General features: G+C 34.1%; 1 protein-coding gene across 6 annotated transcripts in view; it reads left to right on the top strand.

The window, feature by feature from the left end:
• Piezo (piezo type mechanosensitive ion channel component) overlaps positions 1–15,493 on the top strand; it is a 289,087-nt gene that overhangs the window by 213,545 nt on the left and 60,049 nt on the right. For 4 of the 6 annotated variants that reach the window (XM_083113418.1, XM_083113417.1, XM_083113421.1 and 1 more), the window contains 3 exons: positions 4,863–5,023; positions 11,865–11,953; positions 12,415–12,519. In XM_083113418.1, the coding sequence (XP_082969544.1) occupies positions 4,863–5,023; positions 11,865–11,953; positions 12,415–12,519 (355 nt within the window). The remainder of the gene's footprint in view (positions 1–4,862; positions 5,024–11,864; positions 11,954–12,414; positions 12,520–15,493) is intronic. The other 2 variants (XM_083113422.1, XM_083113420.1) reach the window with 1 other exon arrangement.

Here is a 15,493-nt window from a genome sequence, read left to right as displayed (position 1 = left end):
GAAAATCATTCTATATATGATAGGTAGGTTACTCTTTCGTACGATAAATTTCAACTGTTTCCTTTCATCTGGGAAGTGATTGAATAACATATCCAGTTGACGGTCACACCTGATACTGCCCTCTGACATGACCAATGTTGCCAGTACAAATCATAATTTCAAAAAGTACACTTTTTTGTGAATATACCATAATTAACATCATAAATAGTCTGTAATGCATAAAATGTGCAATTTTTTTTATCAGTTCGATATATACACACAAAGACCATCCATACACATCAAAAATTTTTGCAAGTGACTCCACAGCTGTCTTTTATTTTGTTTTTACTTCGTACAAAACTTGTTTACACCATAGTAACTTTTTCCGCATATTGAACGTTCATGTAGAGCATGATTTTCTTGTTTAATGTTTAAAAATATCAGTCTCTGTTGCGTGACTTTTTCGACACCCTGTGTAATACTTGGGAAATACCTTGAAAAGCACTACTACGTCAGCTGACACTGATAGCACTAGTGTCTGCTCAAATTACACACCACCAGGTTGTTGTCTCTGTAGCAAAATGGTCTGCCAGACTAACGGTCTCACCACCTGTGGCCCAGGTTCCAGTCTTGAAGTGGAGATTGGCATTTCTTTGTGATTGTCTCTTCATTAGTTTAATCTAATCATCATTCATCCTCATCACAATTATCTGTCATATGAAAAGTTATTACCACATGCACAAATCACCAAGGTATCCATTTACTATATATAAAAAGGTATACCTTTTGGGGGGGGGAGAAAGCTTGAAGTGAATGCTTGCGATTTAGGCTGCAACTCATGAGCATGCTGGTGGAAAATATTGACAACTTTTAGTCAAATGTCCATACCAGCCCTAGTTTGAGCTCTTTTGAAACATATTTTTTTTTTCCAACATGACACAATATGTCCTTATGCCGCCCCCCATGCTGGAGTGGTTAGCACATCGTGCTATAATGTTAGGGGTGTTGGGTTCGAATCCCAGCCTGGGCATGGATGTTTGCGAGTGCCCATTCATAATTTTCATTGCTCATCCCCATCTTCACAATTAGCCTAAAAGTGGCACAAAAGTGAAGTAAAATAAAGCAACTCAATCAATCAATATGTTCTTACAAGGTTGCTATAGAGGACTATGTTTACAGGGTGGCTACTCACGGGGAATTCCTTGAATTCTGGGAATTTTGCGTGAATTATTGGCTCTGGAAATTCTGCGTGAATTTCTCTCCGTAGATGTGAAAAATTGCAACTTTTATTTATCCAAATTCCATTGAATTTATACATATTTATAAATGCCCTGAGACAAGTTTCTCACATTTTAGTTTTTATTTATATCAAGGAAGGAAGAGAGAACTGCGTGGAAAGATAAAACAGAATTCTTTCAATCTGTTTACTTTGTTAGTGTCCTTTGCAGAACAATCTATCTGACAGACTGAAGATTATTGCAAGATAATCTTGAAATTGATTAGGTAAATTTGAGTTTGAAATTCTTATACAATTAACAATTTTTTCTAGATTAGCATATCCCATAACATTTGTGACTTGTAGATATGTTTCGCAGTGGCGTCTCGTCCCTTGGGGCTTCCGGGGCTTAGCCCCTAAAGAAAAACGGACGTATTCACGTAATTATCAATCACCATAACGCATAACTATCACACAGTCTTTTAAAAGGCGATTTTTACCCACGTAAATTCATCATCTGTTGCAATGGATACGACAGCGCTCCTAGCGTCATTGATGTCAATTATTGGTTTCCGGGGCACGTCGCAAAGGAAGGCGTGGCCTACACGTACCTACGCTACAGTGAAGGTCACATGCTAGCAGAGAGAGGAGGGGAGAGTGCAATGGATTTGAGTGCTGATTTGGGGCTACTTCCGTTGCGTCGCGTTCGATCTCGCGTGTTGTTCTGTAGTGTTTTGGTGGCTTTCATTCGCTATGTTTGAGTGAGTTTTTTTGAGTGATGTTCGAACACAAATTGATGAAGGACATAGGCTGTCAATTACAAGACACAATGAATTTGTCTGGAAAAATAGGCATATATTAAATAGAATTATCGATTGCTTAAAATTCTGTGGTCGACATGAACTTGCTCTACGAGGACATAATGAAAGAGAACAATCTTTAAACAGAGGCATCTTCCCAGATTTATTATCCCTTCATAGAAGAGGTAACTTCGTGTTCTTTATTGTAGTGAAGAGTTGAAAAACATAAACTCTATCAGTAAATTGCATTCATTTTTTATTTAAAATTATTTAGAGGGTACCTTTTCAGAAACAGTAAAAATGACAAACATAGTTTTAATAACTCCAGTGGCAACAGCTGAATCTGAACGATGTTTCAGCACATTGAAGGGTATTAAAACCTGCTTAAGAAATGCAATGGGACAAGACAGACCAAATGCCTTGGCACTTGCTTACAATAGAGATAGAATACATTGCAAACATAGAGGGCTTCAACGAAAAAGTAATAACAAAATTTGCTGAGCAGAACAGGAGTCAACGTTCGTAGAAAGGTATGTTTCACAACAATACCCATTTTTTTGTAATTCATGTAATTTGTCATTACATTTTAAATTCTTTCAAAAAAGTAAGTCCAGTTTTGTAGTCTAGAAGAAAAAAATATCTATTTTTTGTAATTCATGTGAATTGTCATTATATTTTAAATTCTTTAAAAAATAAGCCCCGACCAAATTTGAGGCCACGAGACACCACTGATGTTTCGAGTCTGAGTATCTGAAATGACAGATCTACACTCCTCACCTTAAATGAAATATTGTGAATACATATATAGTTAAATTTAATTTAATTAGAATTTTTGGGTACATTGGAATCACACAGACACTTTATATTGTTAATATAGTCAAGTGTGTATGTGTGAGAAGTGGTAATATGTAAGGTTGAAATAGAGAAAACATCTGCTTGTGCCATTGAATTTTTGGAATGTTCGCCTTGACAACTGGGAATTATTAGGGGCATGCATATTTCGTTTTTGACAAAAAAACGAAATTTGAAAAAATGCATTGTAGTGTTAATTTTTCATGTTTTTGAAAGGTGTGAGATGCATTTTGTGACCATATTTTGTCACGAAATAATGCGAAATGAACTGCAAAAAGCGAAATTAACACTAAAACACGAAATTCAGGGTTTATTCACCGACGTGACACCTTCTGAGGTCTGAATTATCCTGAGAGTTATGCAATTTCCGGAAAATTTATTAATTCTGCTGTTAATATTGGAGAAGCAAAAATGGACTCCTTTACACAGAAATAAACTTAATACTCTGCTAACTACATAAATGTGCTATTAGAAGTGAAATGTTAATTCTGTGGAATAAGTGCAGTTTTTAAATCAAATTTAGGATTACATTCACAATTTTAAAACCAAAATGTCTTTTTATATACCACTTTTCATCCAATTTTTCACCGCTATAACACCGATATTTTATTTTATTTACCGCTTTTGAACCCGAAATTGACTAAATTTTTGTACCGAAATTTTGCTTTTTTATTTACCAAAAATATGTGCCTCTAGGAATTATACTTGAATTTTATCATGGTTCTCGAGTGCCCACCCTGGTTTAGAACAGTATAGGGGAAAGTATAGGAATGTGTAGATTAAAACACATTGACACTGGAAAGTGGGTTGAAGTATTGGCTCTTTTCTTGAAAACTGCTAAGAAGAGTGAATTTGGAAGTTCTTCAGAATGAAGGAAGTATTCTAAAGCCACACAAAGTGGTTACAAAATGATGGTTAAGCAAGAGGTTCAATGCACCATGGTATCTGCAGTCATTATGCCACTGGTTTCATCCAGGTTGACATTTACACAGCAAGCACGCTCTTACCATTCATAAAAACAGTCACAGGTTCAATTCCTGGTGGGAGATCCAAAACGTTCATTCTGACCCAATGTAGAGAAGACAATTGGCGAGATACTCCAGTCTTAAAAGCCAGAAAATCAACATCAAGGGAGTTGGATTTATTTTATTTTTTGTTCCTCTGTTTTGCCACCTCTCCCCGTTACCTTTCTGGAGTATTTGAATGGATTGATATCCCCACTGTAGGATGATTGTGCTGTGACTCTGTTACAGTAACTTGTATTAGACCTAAAAGGATATGGATCCATTGCAAATTCAAGTTCATTGTAAAAATATATTTGCTGTGATTTGTTATTCTTCAAGCTGACTATGAAAATGCAATTCATTTATGTAAATAAACATATTTGTCATTACACATGTAAGGAAGCAAAAACTAAGTGTATCCTTCATTAGCATTCTATTTTTTTTCGGTACAATATTAATCTAATTCTCATGAAACACTCAAAATGTTGACAGACACAGAATTTATTCTTAAATAAACACATGACGTTTCAACCTTATAGTGAGCTGGCCCCCGTGGTGGAGTGGTTAACACATCACGCTATGATGCCAGGGGTCCCGGGTTTGAATCCCAACCTGGGTTTGTATGTTTGTGTGTGTGCATTCATCACTTTCATCATATCATCACTCATCCCCATCTTCGCAAATTAGTCAAAAGTGGCACAATAAGTGAAGTGGAATAAAGCAAATCAATCAATCAATCAACCTTATACTGTGTTTATTTAACAATAAATTTTGCCTTGGTTAGCATTTTGATTGTTTCATTAAATGTGGAAACAAGGCTTAATAGCGTTGCTATTTCTCATGTTCGTTTAATGAGAAACATATATAATACAATTGTCCATATTACCAGAGTTTAAATTTTAACTACTATTTTAATTAGTAATTATGGCTCTTGATGTAACATTAAAGTATCGCATAAATTTTTATATTACTATTACATCCTAAAAAGTATTAATATTTGATTAATTACAGTTGAAGAAAGAAATATTTTGCGTCAGATCTGGTCATACTTGAGATTCGCATGGGTTTTCATAGGAAGTGTTTTGGTGAGTGTCACAAGATGGCTGAACAGGTTCTCCAGAGACTATCGTTATGTGGCCAAGTGCTTGGCTGAAGAGAAGAACACTCTTAAGGTAAATACCACATACAATGCAGATTTCAGAAAATTATTTGTTTACCAGAAAATGAAAGAGTAACTCAAAAAGTTGTATTAGTATTACTTTAAAACTATATAATGCTAAACTGCACAGAAATTTTTGTCAATGCCCTGTGAAGTGCCCAGTCTTTCTGTTACTTTTTGGTGCTTAACGGCACCAGTCTTTTGGAATGGATTTAGCTATGGATATCATTATTTGAAGTAGGACCTGTTTGGTAATGATTTATTGTAATAACCAAATTTGTTCTGAAAAATCAAAATATCAACATTTCTTTCCCTATGAACATTCTCCTTCACCCAGACATCAATGCAGCATGATTAGCATTGCCACATACAAATTCATAGCAGAAACAAATCTATGTTATTTGTGAAGCATATTTTTCTTTTTTTTTTTTTTTATTATTGACCTATTAAATTCAGTGACTCGCTACTACCTTTCATAAAAGGCTGTTTGTTTTGGGAAATGCACTTCCCACTTTTTGAAGTCACCTAATATGCACCTGACAGTGAATAATCGCACAGTTTGTGTTTCTGCCAAAAACAAAATAGACATATTCCTACACATCCAATTGGTTATCAAAAATAACAGAGAAGTGTAACAAAAATGTGTTATTGGTTACAAACACATACTTATCCACTTCATTTTTCTACATAGGCACCATATATTTTTCTCAGCAATTTTGGTGCAGTGGAACAAGCTTTTGTATACCTCGTGCATAAAATTCTGCCCATGAAACTTCAGCATGTCCACCACTGCTATTTTAAGAGTATCACTTTTGTGCACACTGTTCCAATGTGCTATGGCCAGGAGAAGGGAATTGTAAAACTAAAAATTATACTTTTTTCTATGGTGGTACTGAAAATCATAATTTTGGAACAGGCTTTTTCATAAATAATAGAATTATCTCGGCTCTTAAAACAGTAGAATTTATTAATGATAGGATATCATATGCAGTTTTACAGGGTAGGTGGTGTAAAATTATTTTAATAAACATACATGCACCAACGGAAGATAAAGATGATAATAATAAAGATGATTTTTATACAGAGTTAGAACAGGTCTTTGATAAATTTTCTCAGTATGATATGAAAATTCTGTTAGGTGACTGTAATGCACAGATTGGCAAAGAAGAGACATTTAAACCCACGATTGGTAAAGAAAGTCTTCATGAATTAAGTAATGATAATGGTATAAGATTGATTACTTTTGCAACCTCAAAGAATTTAATTGTGAAAAGTACTACTTTTAAACATAAAGATATCCATAAATATACCTGGTCTTCTCCAGATGGTAAAACTCATAATCAGATAGATCATATTCTCATTGATAAGAGAAGGCATACTAGTATAATTGACGTTCGTACACATAGAGGTGCTGACTGTGCCAGTGACCATTATTTAGTAATTGCTAAATTAAGACAAAGACTCTCAGTGATAAATCATAAGCAACAAAATCTAAAAGTTATAAAATTTGATACAGGAAAGTTTGTTGATGAAAGAATTAAGAAAGATTACCAAATTAAACTGTCAAATAGATTTGATGTTTTGCAGGATTTAAATGATGATGAAAATATAAATGAAACAGACGTAAATAAGAATTGGGAGCACATACGTAATGCAATAGAATCAGCAGCTAAAGAAAGTATAGGATACCATAAACCAAGAAAAAGTAAGCCATGGTTTGATAATGAATGTCATAATCTAATAGAAATAAGAAATCAGGCTAGACTTAGATGGTTAAATAACTCGGATGATACAAATCTAAGCAATTATAATAGAATAAAGCGAGAAGTTAACCGCACGTTTAGAAGTAAAAAAAGAGATTACTTGAAAAGCAAAATTGACGAAATTGAAACAAACAGCAAAAATAAAAATATCAGAGATTTATATAAAGGTGTAAATGAATTTAGAAAGGGGTGGCAACCTAAAGTAAACTTGATAAAAGATAAAGACGGTGATTTTCTATCTGACCCATGCGATATTCTAAATAGATGGAAGAACTACTTTAATGACCTTTTAAATGTCCATGTAGGAGATAAATCAGAAGTAAGTGAAGTCCACACAGCAGAACCTTTAGTTCCAGAACCTAACTTGACGGAAGTTAAAGATGCTATTAAAAGGCTAAAGAATAACAAAGCACCTGGCATTGATTTAATACCAGCTGAGTTAATTAAATATGGTGGAAATTCATTAATATGTCAAATTCATAAATTAATTTGTTTAATATGGAATAAAGAAGAAATCCCTCAACAGTGGAAAGAATCCATAATTGTTCCTGTGTTTAAAAAAGGTGATAAAATGAACTGCAATAATTACCGTGGAATTTCTATACTCTCAACAACATACAAAATATTGTCTAACATTATTTTAACAAGACTAACCCCATATGCTAATGAAATTATAGGTGATTATCAATGTGGATTTAAACGTAACAGATCAACTACAGATCAAATTTTTCACATCAGACAGACACTTGAAAAAAAGTGGGAATATAATCAAAATGTCCATCAGCTATTCATTGATTTCAAAAAAGCATATGATTCGGTCAAAAGAGATAAATTATATAATATATTAGTAGAGTTTGGAATACCTAAGAAGCTTGTTAGTATGATAAAAATATGCACCAGTGAAACAGAAAGTAAAATTCGTGTGGGTAATAATATGTCTGACAAATTTACAATTCATGATGGGTTAAAACAAGGAGATGCATTATCTCCATTGCTCTTTAATTTTGCCTTAGAATATGCTGTAAGGAAGGTAAAAGAAACTAACGAAGGACTAAAATTAAATGGTGTGACTCAGTTGTTAGCATATGCAGATGATGTAGACTTACTGGGGGATGATGTGAATACAATTAAGAATAATGCTAAAATATTTTTCAAAACTGCTAAAGAGATAGGTTTGGAAGTTAACAAAGAGAAAACTAAATATATGCTTACAGGCCGAAACCAAGTGTTAGGTAATAATCAAAATCTAATTATTGATAACAACTCGTTTGAACCAGTTTCCAAATTCAAATACTTAGGAGTAATATTAACAAATGAAAATTATATTAAAGAGGAAATAAAAAGTAGGCTTAATTCAGGAAATGCATGTTACTTCTCTCTTCATAAACTTTTGTCTTCTCGTTTAATATCTAAGAAACTAAAAGTTAAAATATACAAAACAGTAATTTTGCCTGTAGTATTATATGGATGTGAAACTTGGTCCCTTACATTGAAAGAGGAACATAAATTGAGAGTATTTGAAAATAAAATCCTTAGGAAAATCTTTGGACCTAAAAGGGATGAGGAGACAGGTGAGTGGAGAAGGTTACATAATTTAGAACTACATAATTTGTACTCATGTCCAGATATTATTAGAATAATTAAATCAAGAAGACTTAGGTGGGCAGGACATGTGGCACGAATGGGAGAGGAAAGAGGAGTTTACAGGATTCTTGTTGGGAAACCAGATGGTAAGAGACCTGTAGGAAGGCCAAGACGAAGATGGAGGGACAACGTTGAGATGGACCTAAAGGAAATCGGTAGGGATGGAAAAGAGTATATAGAACTTGCTCAAGATAGGAACAGATGGAAGGCCTGTGTTGCTGCAGCCATGAACCTTCGGGTTTAAGGAGGCTAGAGAGTTAGTTAGTTAGTTAGTTCCAATGTGCTAGTAACAATTTGAAAACCGTATTTCCTGCTGGAAATCCTAAAGCAAGGGCACTAATTGCAAAGTGACTATTTTCTCACACTTTTGCATTCACATCCTCAACAATATTGTTGATTTTAACACAAACCACTTAGCCACTCCTCTCTTGATCATGAATATCTGCATGGTCTTCCCAAATCTCATGACACCATTGCTGTACTTTTTCTTCGCTCATTACTGTTGGCCTCACACCTTGCAAGTTTGTGTATTATTGTAGTTGTCATGACACACTTTAACACAAAAGTAAAGGGCAGTAGACTGGTGAACATACACATGGCTGCTATGTGCCCAATTTGCAGCTAGTATGCAAGTGTGATGCTACCACTTTGCCAGTCAAATTTTATAACCAATCAACCCTTACTTTTGAAATGCACCTTGTATATGATCAACCCTTACTTTTGAAATGCACCTTGTATATGTTTAATGCCACCATGTATCATAAAAATCACCATTATTGTTATTCTTATGTAATGGTTGCTCAAGTGAAAATGAGACTCTTGGATTATGGTCATTGTTTAATTACACAAAGTTTTGCATTTTCGCCAGTACATGGCAGTGTATGTCAGGATGCAAGCTGTTATCATTGGAAAGTGTTAGTGCGCTGTGTACACATGCTGAACCAAGTTGCCTGCCTTCGGTCATGACATGGATTCATCCAAACAGGTCCAGCAAGTGGTTATTAAATTTTTGAAGGCAGGATATGTTAGTGGAGCTGAAATTTATTGTTGTGTGAAAGATATGTATTGGAATGAGTGCCTGGCATGGTGTACAGTGTTCAGATGGTGCAGTGGCAAGAGTGTACCAAGATTTGCTGCAGCTCTTCTGCTGTCTTCAATCACGCTCTGACCTGTTGCCCTGCAATGGGGCCGATGCCATGCCCCCTTCAGCACCCCCTATCCAGAAACTATATTATACCAAAAACATTATCTTTTACAGTGTCATATTATATCATGTCGTTGTCATATTAAGTGACACTACTGTTATTATTTATAACAGGCAAGCATTGATCCTACTCTCAAAGAGATTTTGCATTTATTTTCCTGTACCGTTGGCACTCTATAAAGATCAACGGCCCTTGTCATTATTTCTTCAGAATTGTTGTTAAAAATGGTTTCTTCTTGTGTTTCTAGTAGTCTGTTTGTGTTTTTCAATAAATGTATAGCTCTGTGTCATTTGTTGTATGTTTTCCTTTGCTCTGTTGATACAAGGTTTTGATGTTTGCCTACTTCTTCTTCCTCTTTCTTCAAGTCGCATTGGAACAAAAATTTCTGTTGCTTTCAAGTATCATCAGCTCATTCTCGGGAAAGTCTTTAACGCGAGTTGTATCGTGACGGTAGTTTCCTTGTTAATTTGTTCTATTTTTTCTAGTAAATGTGCCATTTCAGACTTTTTCAACGATTGTTACAAAGAGGCCAAAAATTCGCAAAGAAATATTACAGTTCGTTGTTGAGCACAGTGTGGCCCAAGATAATTTAACTAAGCATTTTGTCTTGATACCACAACATCTTAAACGGAAGGTGGGTTACGTATTATTTAAAGCAAATGCATATGAAAAGAGTGTAATAAAGCAACGGAACATTTTCAGAAAAGTGAATTAAGTCCAAAAAATTGAATTGATAATTACATGAAAGTGACTATATAATTTTGTATTTATTGTGTTACTTTCTTTTTCAAATTGCAGAACTTTAGGTTGCATAGTAGTTATTTCTTTCTTTTACCCAACACACACAAACTGAACATTCAGCAGTTGTCACCTAAACAACGTATTTGACATTTGATTACTAACTGAATTTTGTACCTCAACTGGTTGTGCCTTGTAATCAAGGAATCCTGTGTTCGATACCCGGTGGAAGCATATAGTGGTTCGGATCTCGCTTTAAACTCTAGATCCAGTCCCGATTAGCCCATAGGTGCATAAAGTGGAGTTAAAACAAGGGATGTCAATCTAAAATTGTACATTTGAGTCGTGGTAATTTATGTTAATTATTATAAGAGCGTTGCAGAAACTTGAAACTGAAGGATTTTTTTAGAGAGAGTAAACAACACTATTAGAGGGGGGAATATACCTCGACCCCTCTCCATGGAAAAATGCCTTGCCTTGCCTCTCCCTGGAAAAAATCCTCCAGTCATCCATATATTTCATTGGCCTCCCTTGAACAAACTGTTCTTTTCAAATTTCCAAACGTCGTGCTAAAATCAGGCAAAAATGAAGCGCGTCGCTAGTATTCTTCCTTCAGTTTCATTAGTATATTAGTATAGATGACCACTAAAAGTTAATTGATATTTGAATTACAGACTAAAACATGCATGCATATTCCATGATTTCTTTATTTTCAATGTCGCACCCCCTAAATTTCATTCCACATGCCCTCAGCACCCCTAGATGATTAATCCTGGTGCCGCTGCTGCCCTGTAACATTCACATTTTTGGGCCACTAAAAAAGCTCTAAAAGGTTGCCGATTCACTAATAATGCTGAGGTCCGGAATGCCGTTGAAGACTGGTTTCACAGCCAGCCATGAATGTTCTTTGCTTGGGTATCCACAACCTAGACACATGCTGGGATACTTGCTTGAACCAACAAGGCAGTTATGTGTTGATTTCTCTGTATTTCCCCACTCATGTGTTAATTTCTCTGTATTTCCCCACTCATGTGTTGATTTCTCTGTCTTTTCTCACTCATGTGTTGATTTCTCTGTCTTTTCCCACTCATGTGTTGATTTCTCTGTCTTTTCCCACTCATGTGTTGATTTTTGTCTTTTCCCATTCATGTGTTGATTTATCTGTCTTTTCCCATTCATGTGTTGATTTATCTTGTCTTTTCCCACTCATGTATTGATTTCTCTTGTCTTTTTCCACTCATGTGTTGATTTCTCTTGTCTTTTCCCACTCATGTGTTAATTTCCCTCACCTTTCCCTCTTGTGTATTGATTTCCCTTACTTTCCTATGCTGAAAAAAGGTCTCACTTCATTTGGGCAACTTTTATAATTTATTATTTGTCAATTCCATTTTAACTAAAGGAGAAATAACAGTAGTCTACATATATTGTATGTTTTTGGTTTTTTTATGTACATTAATGTATTTCTGTAGCTGTAAATTATCTGAGGCAATACTTGTGTTTTCAGGTGAAGAGTGATTTCAGGACAGGAACAAGGAGTGGCCGTTCTCAAGTATGGCAGCCCCTTGAGGAAGTAATTCCATCCAGAAAATCTAGGTATTTCCTTAGCAATTAACACAACACACACCTTACATGAACATAACCTTAGAATCTCGTTGCCTGTAAAATTAACAACCCGCACTGCTTAACCCTCCCTGCTTGTGAAGAATATCACTGCTTTACTAACATGGGTTCGAAGCATGTGCATAACATACCATCTGGGGTGTTTTAGTGTTGAGGGGATAAATGTTCAATGTAAATGATTGTTTGATTGCAAGGGGTCATTTTTTATATTAATTAGTTGTTTTTTGTAATGTATTGTGCATATAAATTTGGAACCTAATAGTTTTTAGCATTTGATGAAACCTTAATTGTTTTCCCCCTCATGGTGATATTGTTGCTTGTAATATCAGAACTTCCCTGTAGTTTTTATAATCAGACTTATTTTAAATTAATATTCCTTGGTATTGGTAGTCTTGTTAAAGTAGTTGCTCTGTAGTACACAACTTCTGTTCAAGGGAACCGTTGGAGATTCGCATTGAAAGAGCAAGCGACGATGCAGAGTTGAATGACGATGACTTCTCTCAGCTTCCTGCTGATCAGAAGTTTCAAGTTTCTAAGAGGTGGGTAAGAGCAAGCACCGAGCCAGAAATGTTGCATGCATGATGAATGTCGAGTAGAGTTGCCTTTGGTAGTGCATTCTGTGGCAAATGTATCTTGTTAAATGTTGATTAAAATGGAGTATCGCTACGAAGAACAGATTATGACCATAGTCGTGTCTGGCAGTTATTTGCAATGGATATAAATGTGCTTTCTGAAATAGAAATCAGGCAGGCACCAGGAAAACTATCGAGTTTTCATGTTATATTCCAGATGTCTTGCAATTCTTTACTTGAAGCATGTGTTCTGCATATACAGTGGGGATGGACTGATATGAAATTTGTTTGATATTGATGAAGTACCGATATGGAATTTACTGATATCAATAACTGATATTTTACCAATCCGATATAAACTTCCAAATGGTTCATTTGCCTCCTTAATAAATGAGTGTTACCAGATGAAACAATCGGAATAAGCTGCATATTTAGACATTTATTAAAAAGTACAGAATTGAAATTATATGTTTATATCCATAAAAACTATAACGAAATGGCAACAATATTATACCAAATTGTAAGATATATATAGATATATCAGATTGGTACAATTGTACACCGATATGCCTATATCGGCCAATACCGATAGAGTACCAATTAATATGTCCCATATGTTACCTTCCATCGAGGTAACAGATGGGAGCTATCCTGTTTCATTACCCCTTCAAATACCACCCAACTCAATATTAATTTTACTGATCTGATATTTCCATATGTAGCCTATAACTTTGTGCAAAAATATGCCGATATTATTTCTGTTGTTTTAAAAGTATAATTCATTTACCTTGGTTTTGTAAAGTAAGTGCCTAAGCACACATCTTCATTTTCAATATCCATTGCAGTCACCTACGTAGTTACATGCCATAATTCAGGAAGGGAATGAGCCATTCAAATTCTTAATAGAACTTCTATAACTTTGTATTGGATTCATACAATATCATGTTATCAATATTGCTACTTTATTTCTACCCATGTAAAATTTCATATTATCGCATCCATAATATTTATACTTAATTGCTACTTCTGTAAATTAATATGGAAAAGAAACTTTGCACCTTGATGTGCATAAATATTTGCAAGCTCTCTCTTGTTATGTTTACAGAACAAATATTATCAGGTTTGCATATGAAAAACCTGGAAATGTCAGGGAATTTTACAGATCGTCTGGAATTTACATGCATTTTGGAGTATGCAAGAGAAAAAGTTGCAAAAATGAACAAGCAGTTCACTTCCACTTCTGGATTCGGTTCTTGTGATTCCACTCACAAAAAAAAGATTCAGTTTAGAAACATGTTTCCTTCGTTCTTATGATTCTCAGTCTTGTGCAAAATTATGGTTCCTTTGAATTTCTGTAATAAATTTTCACTTTTATAATACTAGATATTAGAAAGAATATTAAAGTAAAACTTGCAGTCCAGATATACTTATAAATGTAAGCAAAAAAGCAGGAATTTTCTACAACGCTATAAATCTGCCAGAAAATGAAAAATTGTGTATGGTTTATGAACTTTTTCTGTTGTTTTTATATTGTGGAGATCTGTTATGGTGAAATAATGTGTGTCTTAGCCTGAAGGCTAGATGCTCGTGATTGTAGTACCCAATACATTTGATGCCAATTGTAATTTTACATTTTATTTTTTGAATGTTCACGTGTTCTTGTGTGTGTAGAATGAAATTTGCTAAGAGAAGAAGTTGTGAAAGTGAATATTCATAATAAATACCGGATTATATATTTAATTGAAAAACACAAATTCAAAAGCAAAAATTATGATGATAAACATGTCTGGAAAATTTTCATTTTTGGACTGGAAAACTTGGAAATGTCTGGGAATTTTATAATCAAAGGATCGTAGCAACCCTGAGCATCATACCTTTTATTAAGATTGTATTTACATATAAATTTAGAAACATTTTGTAGGGAGGCAAAGGGTGAAGAAGTTCTCTATGAACGTTAGTTGAGAGACTAAGTGATAAGTTCAGTTCATCCTTCTGTAGTTGACACATCTAGAAGTACTAGATACTGTACATTTTGAGAGAGAAATATTTTGTTACTTTCTGAACTTATTTTCATCTTGTGCCTTGCACATAAATACAATAATTTTATGATTACCCTTTGGTATAACTTTGGGTTTGAAACTTTGTCTATATACTGTTGTTGTGGTTTCTGAAAGTGCATCCTGACACAGAATCATTGAACTATATAAGTTAATTACTAATCTTAATTTATTTTTATTTGTGGTTCTATAAGTTAGAATTTTATAGGTTTGGCTACATTCTTTATAAACAAAAGTGTTTAATACACCCACAGACAAATTATCCATTTAATTTTAATTTAAATCAGTTTCACATTACTGAAATAGATTGGAACAAAATCAAGTGTTCCTTTCATGAAAAGCTCTTTTTTAAAAAACATTGCGAGACATTTCATGTACTTACTATTCAGTCTAGATTATCAATATTGAATAATACTTTATCCTTATAATATTCTAATAATTTAAGCAACAGCAAGAATGAACTGCTTGTTAGCAGTACAGATAATTGGTGTTATTCATATAGATTAGTAACAATTCTTCCATCATACAAGTTGTAGCAAGTGTGCAATTACTTCTAACTGTGAAGAATGTTAATATACACTAAAATGAGTAACAGGATATATTGTGAGTTATACAATTAGTCATTTGAGAACAAACATTTTCATATTAAGTTCGTCATTAATATATATTTCAGCTGATACTTTTTGGAAGAACTTGTAATGTCTGTAAAATAAAATTTTCATAAATTTTATAATGACTATCTTGCAAGAACCAGCTAGCAATGAAAATTCAAGTAAATTGTCTGTAACAAAGGATTAAGCAGTAATTTTGTTTAATTTAAATTTCTGTTGATATCTGGAGATGGTTGTAGGATCATTAGAAAGATACATGTATGTATAATTACT

Source organism: Lepisma saccharinum, chromosome 27, assembly GCF_977018435.1.
Source record: "Lepisma saccharinum chromosome 27, izLepSacc3.1, whole genome shotgun sequence".
NCBI lineage: Eukaryota > Metazoa > Arthropoda > Insecta > Zygentoma > Lepismatidae > Lepisma > Lepisma saccharinum.
This window is presented reverse-complemented; position numbering and strand designations above follow the sequence as displayed.